The following is a 12,128-nucleotide window of genomic DNA, read 5'->3' as shown; positions in this document are numbered from 1 at the left end:
TCTTTTTCCAACGCTAATAGCATTCGTTCGATTTCCATTAATTACTTCCAATCTATTCCAATCAATTAGACACTGGTCATGTGACCTTATCAATCATTTTGCTGTGACTTCGCTATAGGAACGCAGGGTATAAGAAGTGATAGTAAAAAGGTGCCATCTGCTTGGTGAGAAGGAATAATAATCATGGTTATGCCAGAACTGAAATTTGTGTCCAATTGTGTTGGTGTAGAAGAAAAAGGCTCACATGAGCCAAGACATGAGAATGTTGCAGTCGAAGCCACTAGAAGGTGCATTGATCGAGTCACATCGAGTCGAGTCTGGGCTCATACAGAGAAAAGTTTTTACACCAAAAAACCCCAAAAGCAATTATATATTGTGAGATCTATTCCATTGTGTCGCTTGTGTTGTGATGTCATTAGCTGACTTCGTTTAAGCTCGTCCTGCTTGACTCAAAACTGAAATCTACTATTTTCATGACAATACATCAGCTGAGTCTGAGCTGATACGGCGTTGATTTGATTGATCAGTCCCAGTTCAATTTATTGAAGTCTCTTTCAATTGTGGCGTGATACCTTCACCTTACACTGCCATACCAATCTTAGTGGTTCACTGTTGGCATGGTAACAGATTTCATGATAACACATCAGAATTTCATTTACTTGATATGCAAAGGGATCATCTCAGAATTTCATTGTTTTGGGTTTTGGATTAAAAAAGAATGAATTTGAAAGATATATTTCCTAGATCATTGGTATTTGGTTTGTGTTTTTGGTGTCCATGATATTTATAGGTCAATACCTTGCAGCCATATCATTCATAAAACCAAGTCGTGAACTAGTCATTGTTGCTGAGAGCCATTACCATTATTGTTCGATTCAGATAGTGCCTTGGATACAGAGCCTTTAGCAGTTCTATACAGCAATGGACAACAGTCCAGCCCTGTACTATATCAGGACAATCTGTATCACGAATGTAAGAAAATCAATATGAAGCAGTTCAGCTTTAAGTCTTGATGGTGTCATGATGGTGTCTGTGACACTATGTAGCTGTATAGAATCAGCAAAATCAATATTCTCCCATTTCTCTAACAGCCGCCATGATTACAAGTATTCAGTGTTTTCTTGCTGCCGAAGGAGCCTGGAAGTTAGTGACTACGGTAGCGCCACTGCAGACTGCTGGTGGTCTATCAATGGTGACGGTCGTTCAAAACATGGCGCACCGATGTTCATGTTTTCTAACTTGGCCTCTCGGGTTTTATGCAAGTCTGCATGCATATCAGCTGATAACACGTTTCAGAATAAATGTCATGTCCGCGGACATACAGACTTCCAGTTTTATCCATGGGATTATGGGAAATCCTCATTGCATCAAGTTATCATGATTCAAATAGCGCACAGGAAAATGTATACAAAACATGAATATGATGTGTGCATGATCCTAAAGTAATTCCTTTGTGTAATCAGTCAACGGCTGCTGAACAAATATCGCTAATATCTGCTCATATAGCCCACCAGGATGATTAAATATTGTTCCAGACTTCGTGCGTGAGTGGATTATCTTAGCAACAGTGCACTGATGAACGAATGTCCATTCAATATGTATGAGTATCAGTCCCTTGAGAGTTCACTTACTAGCTGTAGTGCTGGCCATGCTGAAACCAGGACACTATAGCAACATGACTAATTGGCTGGTCAATGATGTTGAGAAGCTCTGAAGCCAGCTTGGTAACAATCCATCCTCTGTAGCATAGATATACCTCCATTAATGACATTCCCTTTTAGATCTTGTTCTCCTCAGATAAAGAGCAGGGCTCTCTGATAGCAACTCTGTGTTTCCCCTGTACAGAATAGCACAGCTATCTGAGAGTAGCTCTTACAATCCATCATGCTGAGATGTTCCCCTGTACAGACTAGCACAGCTCTCTGAGAGTAGCTCTGACCATCCATCATGCTGAGTTGTTTCCCCTGTACAGAATAGCTTGGCTCTCTGAGAGTAGCTCTGACAATCCGTCATGCTGAGTTGTTTCCCCTGTACAGAATAGCTTGGCTCTCTGAGAGTAGCTCTGACAATCCATCATGCTGAGTTGTTTCCCCTGTACAGAATAGCTTGGCTCTCTGAGAGTTGCTCTGACAATCTATCATCTAATGTGCTGTACATATCATCATGGCTCTTAGGTAGCAAATCTGACAATCTATCATGCACAGGTGTTTCCCCTGAACATGAAATATTGATGGCCATTTGACAATCCTTCATACTGCATGGTGTATCTCATTCTTCAGCAGCACCTTAAACCAATAAGTCCGATTCCTCCCAGTTCATGCCACCCCTTCCATGCACATCAACCAAGCAAAGATTTTCTAAAGCAGTTCTTATCCATCTAAATCCTTAATATGCCATTCTTGGACTTAGCTCATCTTGTCTGACATTCTTTGATGTATCCTTTTGATACCCCAGGGAGTAGTTTTATTAATCCATCAGACATCATCCGACACCATGACCTTTCATTTACAGTGTACTTTTCCTATTCTTTACTTTCACTCCAATCAGCCGTAGATTGAATGAGGCAGAGGAATTTACTTTTTAGCAGGGAACAGATTCAAAGTGTAAAGCAAAAAGAAGGATTGCCATCACAGCACAGTGCAGGTTTTCCTTTGGGTATGCTTCTAAATCCAGGACAATGACCTAACAGGTTCTTAACTATGACCTTTCATATAAAATATTAGCAAAGTGGAGCATTGCTCTTATTCTGAAGGAAAAAAAACTATAGGCAAAAGAATTGCTTTTGGGGACAAAATCCTTGCAGACATGCTTTACCTGGACATTGACCTAATTGGAGTTTGCCTACGACCTTTCATCAAAAATAATGTGTGAATTCTGCAGAAATCTGAAGTTTTTAGCTTTTTATCTGAAGATTAACCATGATGGCCATGTGGGAAACTGCATAGAACTCCCACTCAAAAGTGGGGATACTGGCTGAAGCAGTGGTCTCCATGTGGTTTATGCACAGTGATAAAACTGTTCCTTGTACAGGTGCGACTACTGCTACTGTACTGTAAGAGAAGAGAGTCACCAAGTGGTGGCTACATGAAACTTAATCTGGCCCACCTGGCTCCCGCCTTTAGTTTACCTTGAAGTGTGAATGGCAAACCTTTTCTTGCTGTGAAGCTTTACATCTTCAACCTTTGATATTTTCTACTAAATGCCCCTGGGAATCTTCTTGCTTGGTTCTATTACCATTCAACCTTTATAAGCAGCCAGAGTGGATCTCTGGCATGTCTGAGAATTCGAGCAGAAGATTGGATGACCTGAGAAGGACCTATGAATAAAAAGGTTTAAGTATGATGCATGTTACTCTGTGTCGTATGACATCAGACACTACTGAAATTCGAAATTTCGACATTTGGAATTTGAAATGATCTTTTTTTGATTCTGGTTCAGAATCTTTATAACAAGTGTTGTACAGCCGCGCTTCAGAATCTTCACTATTGCCATCTCTGATCAATTTGCTGAACTAAGCGTGCAGCGATGACGATGGTGATGGAGCCAGTATGTTACGGTATTGATCCAGCCGAGTTCTGTACTCTTCCTCAGGGTGTCTCTCAATGTGTTCTTGACTATGTGGATATTGCATCGTACCAACCAATGGTTTTGAAAACTTGCCAGGTCGGTATTATCCCAAATCTTTTCAACTGCAGGAATGATTTAAGTTCATGAGTTGCCTCCTAGGTGGCAGGACTGAAGGAAGCAGGTTCAGCCACCTAGGAGTGTAACGATGAACTAAAATGACTTCTCTTAGCTTTGGATATTCTTGTGATTAGCCAGAGTATATCCTGTTAACATGCAACTATATTGTGAGAACTTTATGATGATATGATGTTATCTTTGACTTTGCTTTTAGGATTTGACCCACAACCTAAAGTGTTAATAATCAATGTGTTACTCCACCATTAGTGCATGGCTTTCATCAAAGTTTTACTTTCCTATTGTCCCAATGTTATGGTAGGATATCGATCTTGTGAAACATCCATTAATTGCTCTAGTCTGTGACAGGCTGATGAGATGTTTCTTAAAATACGAGCAAGCTCACCCAATATTTCAATAATCTGCCGCAGCCTGGAGCCCGTAGCCTGGGAATATATTGAATGTTATGGCTGGTTATGAAATTGGGGAGAGCTGTCATCAAATAAATGTCAACAAGTACATGTACAGACAGTATACCAGTAACCTTTCAATTTCTAGTATTTTGGAAGACAAATCAGGGCCGGTTCAAGCAGGGAAGGGGAAGAGCAAATATCCCCAAAATAGGTTCTACCCCTCCCCTCGGCACCCTAGGGTGGTATTTTTGTGTTTACATTACACTTGTGCCCCCTCCAGCCACAGGAATGTTATACATGTACACTCCCCCCCCCCCCCCCACACACACGCACACCCTAGGGTCAGATATTTGTGTGTAGATAACACTTGTGCACCCCCCCCCCCCTCTCCATCCACCGTAATGGTATTTTCCAACAACCCGGCATCCCTATTGATCTACCAGTGGTACTGACCAGCATTCACTGGCATATGCTCCCACCTCCGATAAACCTCCACGTTTGTTACAACCGCGAATTCATCACTTTGTCTTCCGTATCTTCTGCCCTTATCGTACTGATCACATCATCATGGTACTGCTGAGGTTATGACGGCATTTTTTGGAATGATGGATTAATTTGGTATATCTGAGCGCTGCTTTTGGATACAAGCGCTAAAATGGATGGACTTGTCACATACAAGTAAGAACAATTGTTACTTTCACTTTTGTTACTTTCTGTGTTGTTAATCATTTGCTTTAAGAACTTTTGATATTGACTGGTTTTTGGATAGGTGCATTCAACTTCAAGTCTATGGGCACTTATATTGCACTGCTGGATAAGCTCCTCTGGTCATTGCCCTGCCGGATAATCCACAGGTCATGAACACTGGACAAACCTCTGTGGTCATGATATTGCATTTGCAGGATAATCAAATCTTGTGATGTTATTCTGATACTAACCTGAAGTCATTCTGACATCATTCCAACAAGATGTCATTCTACGTACAATAAGAAGATTCTGTACATGCATGAAAGAAAATGTTTATCTCTGCTTATCTGCTGAGAGGCGGTCGTCTTATGGTGATGGATAACAATTTCAATTTGATATAGCCCGGGTATCATGCCAAATTGGATTTGGGTGTTATTGCCAAGGGCAAACTAGTTAAGACAGTCTTCTGTGCTTCGGTTGTTAGCCATGCATACTGATAATTCCAGTATCTCCCTATGATGCTTTCTAATTTTGGCTACATGATATGAATCAGGTTTCGAATCCACAGATCTCTTCTTTTTGCTTTCAGTGAAATGTAAATAAAGTAATAAAAAAATACTGATAGCGCTCCCAGTTCAGAACATGGAAATTCTGTATGTACAGTCTGGCGATACATGGTGAATTTTAGCTGACCAATGCACAACGCTTATCTACAAGATCCTTCCCATGGGAATTTTTGGCAATAACATTGGTTCTGGCCAAGCAGTGTCTGCATAGATCCATCAAATGGGAAAAATTTCACAGCATATTGTGCTGGAAGAAGATTGAGATGAGATGAGATGAGATTTCATGGGTTCTTTGGCAATAGGAAATTTTTTGCGATCGTTCATTTATCCATTCCTTATCATTAATTCTTTATTGTGGATAGGTGCCCAACAACGGGACCATGGACCTGATATGCAGCAGTTACATCAAGAAGACCATGCATTACCATTGCAGGTGAAAGAGTTTTAACATACAAAAAGTTTGGTCGAACTATATGAGCCCTGCTATCCACCATACTTGGACTATTGGTGTTTCCACTTGGGATTATAGTCACTCTTTGACAGCAAACCTTTTGAAAACTTGGAAACAGCAAAAACTGCATAACTTTTTCATTAGGTGTTTTTAAACTATGGGTGTGTGCTCCCTAGAATCACGGCAATCTACAGTTTCCCCTCCATCCATTATTAAACCAATATATCGTGTGATAACTGCAATATCACGCTCTGCACAGATAATACAAGTCATAGGTCTGTCAACATGCAATATATTATGGAACAATTGCTTTAATTGGCACTATGTGATTTTTCTAAGCGATTAATGTCAACATTATGATGGGAAAATTGTGGTGATCTAGTTCATTGTAGTTTTCGCATCATGTCATTTCAGTATGTGCTGAACTGATTTTCAGATGAAGTACATTCAGGGTTATCATATGCTGTAAACTGTGAATTGTTACCAGTACTTATGAGATTTTTGAAAATGTGTCGTCAAATGCTTTAAAAGTGTGAAAATTTCAATTGTAATGCACTTCCCATTACATTTCAGCATTCATTATTCAGTCTACTGCCAATTGAAAACAGCAAACTCATCAACTTTTTAGCTTAGTGAAGATTTCACGATTTGGTACTTTTAAAAGTTATGCAGAAGCTATTCCGGTCATGCCTATAATATCTAAAAACTCATGTATATTTCAGCAGCGCAGTGTGTATATGAATGAATGCTGTTGTATTTGTATCCTATTGTTAGTTAAGTTATTTACATTATATTCTATCCCTCGACAGGTGTATCACGATATTCCATATGTTTGGCAGCAGCTGGAACCCTCAAGATTTTATACTAGATTAGAACTTTGGCAGAGGTGGTGCATTTTAGCATTTATGTATAATGTTTTAATGTCCCTGGTACATGTATAGTGCAATTATATACACAGATGTACAGTTTTGCTCATGAATTCATATCATATTCGATTGCAAACATCACATTTAATGCAAAGGGTAATTAAGAAATTTTGATAGAGAACTGGAGGTATTGGTTGTCTCACCAACCAGGAGGTTTGATGGAGCTGAAATGTTGGTCGAAACCAAGGGGGCAGTCGTGATTTGGGCGAAATGACAGTGTCACAAGTTCGGTGTTTGCTGTGACAACCAAGACCGACATTGAGGCATCAATTTCTACTCTTAAGCAACTCAAACTTGTTATGTGTTAGTCGTACAAGAGTATGGTTGTCTTACCAAACTTCTGTGGTCAGAACGAGGCTCCTTGGGTGATATGAATAAAGAGTAGTAAATGCTTTTATCTAAAACTCCATGTACATTTACACTTGGCCTTTCTGTACAAAATTGAAGTAAAAGCATTTGCTAGCCTTTATTCATATCACCCATTGGAGCGTTGTAACCAAGGTGTTTTAGAGAGGCAAAGTCTTCACCCACAACCTCCTTCAAGTTCAAATGGTAAACCTAGATCTTCAACCCGCTCCAAATTGTACCTCTCCACTATAGTAATACCACTGTGCATATTTATGTTATCTGTTTATCATCTAGCTCTCAATGACTTGTCAAAGGAAATAAATACATTAGCAAAATTTGGCTAGCTCAATTTTTCCAACCAATGCCAATATTTCTAAAATAATCCAGAAATCTCAGATACTAAAAAACAATAACCTATCACTAACAATTTTGTGTGGGAATAACTAATAAATGTATCCATCTTTCATATTAACCAATGGTCTATTTCTGGGTGGCCTTTTGAGAAACTCTAACGCAACCTGGGGATTTGTCACCTACAGATTTATAAATCAAAGTTGGTTTCAGATAAAAATCCTGACAAAGGTTATAGCGGTGTTAAAGACTTCCAGTTCTGCAACATTTTCTGACACTGACCTTTGGGCTTGTCATTTATTCAAAGGGGGCATCTATAATCAGGATTTAGGAGGTCAAATTGATAGCCTTCACGTCACTGGTATGAGCTGTCGTCACCATGCCTTGCAGGATAAGCCCTGATTGGCACCTTCCTTGTACTGTCTTCATTAGTGTGCTGAGAGGCAGTCCAACTGCCGTATTGAATAAGTGATTTCCTTGATGAAGTACAAATGAAACCTTCAGGCAGTTGTGATCTGGGGTTTTCTAGTTTGCAAAACACTCATACCACCTTGGAATACTCCCTGGAGAATAACTCAATGTGGAGAGGCATTGCTAAGAAGAATCTATAGAAGACTATCCGAACTGGAAGTTCAGCAAAGTTGAGCAGGCATGAATTGGATGGGTGACCAGTGCCTATAGTCATGTACCTCCTGCAACTAGAAATAACATTTGTTGCTTCAACCTCTTCTGTTGCCCATATCCTCTTCTTCGTCAAAGAAATGATGCAGATCGTGCTGATGACGTCAACAATATTGATCTGAGGATGAACTCTGATGCTGCCTGTCAAATTCACACCCTGTACAACTTCAAAAAGCTGTCGTTACAAACTGTTCGTCCCAATCATGCTTGGCGTGCTGCCACTAAAAGCTGTGGTTTGGAAAAACGTGGATGTCATTTGGCTGAACATTTGGTATGGATGCAGGGGAGGATGTATGTTGTCACTGGGAATCACTGGGACCTTAACATTTCACTGACTGTATCTAAGTGTACATTGCTGACACCCACAATCTGCGAAGTAACTTGCTTAAAATTTTAATCATGGAATTAGTGTAATACATGAGACATTTGAAAGTTTTCATGAATCTCACATTAAAATTGTTTGTGTCAGGTTATTTCCCCAAGTTTCAATGTGTCCATTAATCCATCAAGCACTCTTTTTTGGGAAAATTCACCCTTTTTTGCAAGCTTGACCCACTTGGGAACATCCTGAAATTTTCATTGCACAAAACTTTCCTACTTTACACGAACTGGACTAAAAACACCCTTGGTACTAAAATAACGCTTTAATGGATAGTCATAAAATCCATGAAAATAACAAATTGTTGTCATTATGCCCCAAGCGTTATCCTATATTGAATCTTAGTTTAGCGCCAAGTGCCTTTAATAGCATCTTTGGGAGAAGCAATTTTTTTTCCAATTGCCTTTGCCCGAGGTTGTGTAATCTTGTATTGTATAATCTTGTATTGATTATAAAACATAATGCTGACACACCCTAATTAATCAGGTGTCATCATTATCTTACCTAATTCGAGGAAGGCATATTTTTAATGGTATTGCGTTGTAATAGGTCTGGTGAGTTTTTTTAAATACGATACATGGAGAGAGAAAAACAGACAAATGTTGAAATGAAATATTATGGACAAATCAGCCTGCAACCTGCACAACCTCATCACAGTTGTCATGTGGTGGCAAAGTGGACTAAATTCTAATATGACGGCAACGATTAGCAATAGAGGGACTACATCTCTAAACCTCATTCCCAGATAAATCCTCTACAGTTAGATTGTGTAAAGACTCATTCCTGAACACATCAATAATGGTATTGTGTACCCTCTCAAATTAGCTTCATCCATCCCAACATTGTATCCACTCATTTAGACATCAAAGAATTGACTATGACAATGGTAGCCAAACATATCCATGTCCAAATACTGTAGTTTCAGTGTTATAAGACTGTTCATGATAGGCAATTCGAGCTAGATGTTATGAATATTGGCATTTGTTGCCAGTCACAGGTTCAATTTTAATTGGCACTGGATAATATCAACACCAAGTTGTCTGATGGTCATGACATGAAGTTCCAGCTCGAGTTCAGTTCCAGTTTCCTTTTCTTAATGATTAATTAACCGGTCTTAGATCGTTGACACTAGAGTATAGCCTGCCCGCCCTGGACAGCATAGTGTACTGGCATTGTCACTGATCAGCAGGAAATCGGTGTGAAATCAATGATCGATATCCTAGCGGCCGCTGCTGTTGCCATGGTTCGCTAACCGATACGTATCGTTATTTAGCAGCAAGCCAATTATTCTACGGCAGGCATGTATTGCGTTATGATTTTGAAAGGTCAGTGCCTGTAGATGGTTGTGTTGTGGTTGTCACCAAAATTTCTATTTTGACTTGATGTGTTCACTACAGCCATGGTTCAGTGGCAAGATCATTTGATTCACTGTCTTCTTCTGCAGCAAGAAAGTAAAAACTTTGGCAACATAGTTCACATAATCACGTTATTGAACTTAACATTGGGCCATCAGACCAGTACTCATGCTCAGACCATGGTATGACATTAATCTGGCTGTTCCTCCGTTGGACCAACATGATGTGCTGTGACATTGAAACACGAAGTCCAAATATTTTTTTCACTTTTTGTTTTTCTGCTCAAAATGAACCAACATCACCAACATCATCAGTCCCAAAACTTTTTCATTATTATTCTGTTCATACTAAATACTGCTGTGTCTCATGTCTTCTTGTCTTTTTTCTTTACAGGAATTTAGGCAAGTCCGGTCTCCGGGTCTCAAGTATTGGCTTGGGTAAGTACTCTTCCTTTCCTCTAGGTCAGTCGTCTATACATGGTCATGGTTTGAGACATTCTACCTCACGGTTAAAAGTTCCTCAGATTGTCTTACAATAGGGATCCGATAAAACTGTGATGGCTTCTGCTTGGAACTGACTGACACTGGGGTATTACATGGTTTTGACAGAGAGTTGGGCTGCTGGAGCGATTCAATGGAAGCATCAGTGCCTCTCACCTCCGAGTTCCCTTGTTCCATTCTTGGTCAGTCGTTGTATACTCATGTGAGGGTGACTCTCTTCCCATTGTAGGTCTCATCCGAGTTGTCCCCAGCCGCTGGACTTGGTCATACACTTGTAGCATCCCAACCAAAATACTCATGCCCACATGAAGAAGCTGTAAGCCTTCTTACCACAGTCAGAATTAATAGTTAGAAACATGTCTGCGCTCTTCAAACTAGCCTACATTCAAAGCGATGGTTTCCTTTCTTCCTGGAGGCACCACTTACCTATCTACCTGCTTCTGATACACGGCTTGAATCTTCCTAATTGTTTACTGGAATGTATACAGAATAGTTTTACACTGTTCTTCTCAAGAAACCACAATGATTGCCAACCATAAATTGGCTCAATAGACAGAAAGGGTATGATGTTCCAGTTGTTCCCTTCCCAAAGCATTTATATATTGGCCCAGAAAGTGGCTCAAAAGGTAAAACCTTTCGATTATTGATGATATGATTGCAGTTTCTGTTACAAATTGATTCTTGAACGCTGTATCCTTGGCAGGTCATTCTGATGGCCTCCTGATCGAATACTTTACTAATCTTTTTGCCCAGCACCGGGAAGATAATTTCTGACCAGTGTGGTATATCAAGAGTATAATACAAAGGTCTTGAAATACATTTACTATCCTAGTTGGTACAGCACCTTTTGTAATATTGTCTTGTCTTAGGTATCAGAAGGAACTGGAGATGTTTGAGATGTCACTGAACAGAAGATGAGACAAGTGTGGAAGCAAAAACCTTTACCACGGTTCTTGCCCAATGCCAGGATGGTATCTTCGAGTACAGTATCATGCTTGTGAAAAACGATCTTATTTAAACAAGCAATAGTTGGTAACCAATGCTCCTGTAGACTGTGTCAGAAGAAATGAAAGATATTTTAAAGGTCATTGGCCAGGATACAAGATGAAAATGAAAGGACTGGCCTTTGCTCGCTGCTCTGATCTTCTCTCTTTGAAAAACTGGTAAGAATATGTAAAGACTAGTGAGTCCATCCACAATACTTTCGCCATGGTTTTGCGATACCTATCTCCAGGTAGCTCTCAAAACATATCAAACTGAATGTTTTAACAGAGATAGTGGATGTTTCTGTCAAGAAAAAAGCCCACAACAACTCTGCTGGCGGTGTATTGATGTAGGAATGCATGGTTTCCTTGCCATGAATGTCCGTCATCAGTGTATAGTATTTCTTCAAAGCGTAGTTTAAGTTTCTGAGGTGCTTTTCCTGGTGATTCCAATAATTATACTTAAAAGTTATCTTTGAGCTCTGATCTTCATTTTCATCCTGGTATGTCTATTGAAGATCTTCTGCCTCCATATAAACTTACAGCGACCAGCTCAGACTTTTACTGGCCCACATTTTTCTAAGGTAGGCAAGTTTGTGGTGGCCTCCTGCAGATTGCAAGGTTCTCACATTGCTTTTTCTAAACCAGAAAAGCTTCACTGGCGCACTCTTGCCTCGTTTAACGACTTTTGTTAGACCACCAATGGAGAGCAGGATTCCCTCTCCAGATCAAATTGACCAAATAAGAGCTTCCATGCAGGCTTCATTTTGACTTTTAACCAATGTTGAAGTGTTTAAGGTCTTACTG

The 12,128-nt window shown here is 39.8% G+C and overlaps 1 protein-coding gene across 6 annotated transcripts in view; it reads left to right on the top strand.

Annotated features, from left to right (window-relative positions):
• The window catches only part of LOC135497377 (voltage-gated potassium channel subunit beta-2-like), a 38,712-nt gene that overhangs the window by 5,857 nt on the left and 20,727 nt on the right, over nt 1-12,128 (top strand). For 5 of the 6 annotated variants that reach the window (XM_064787228.1, XM_064787227.1, XM_064787225.1 and 2 more), the window contains exon 3: nt 10,232-10,275. In XM_064787228.1, the coding sequence (XP_064643298.1) occupies nt 10,232-10,275 (44 nt within the window). Of the gene's footprint in view, nt 1-4,563; nt 4,773-10,231; nt 10,276-12,128 lie in introns of those variants that run through there. The other variant, XM_064787229.1, reaches the window with a different exon arrangement.

The sequence above is a fragment of the Lineus longissimus genome, chromosome 12, assembly GCF_910592395.1.
Source record: "Lineus longissimus chromosome 12, tnLinLong1.2, whole genome shotgun sequence".
NCBI lineage: Eukaryota > Metazoa > Nemertea > Pilidiophora > Heteronemertea > Lineidae > Lineus > Lineus longissimus.
The sequence above is the reverse complement of the archived record's forward strand: the minus strand, read 5'-3'. Positions and strand labels throughout refer to the sequence as shown.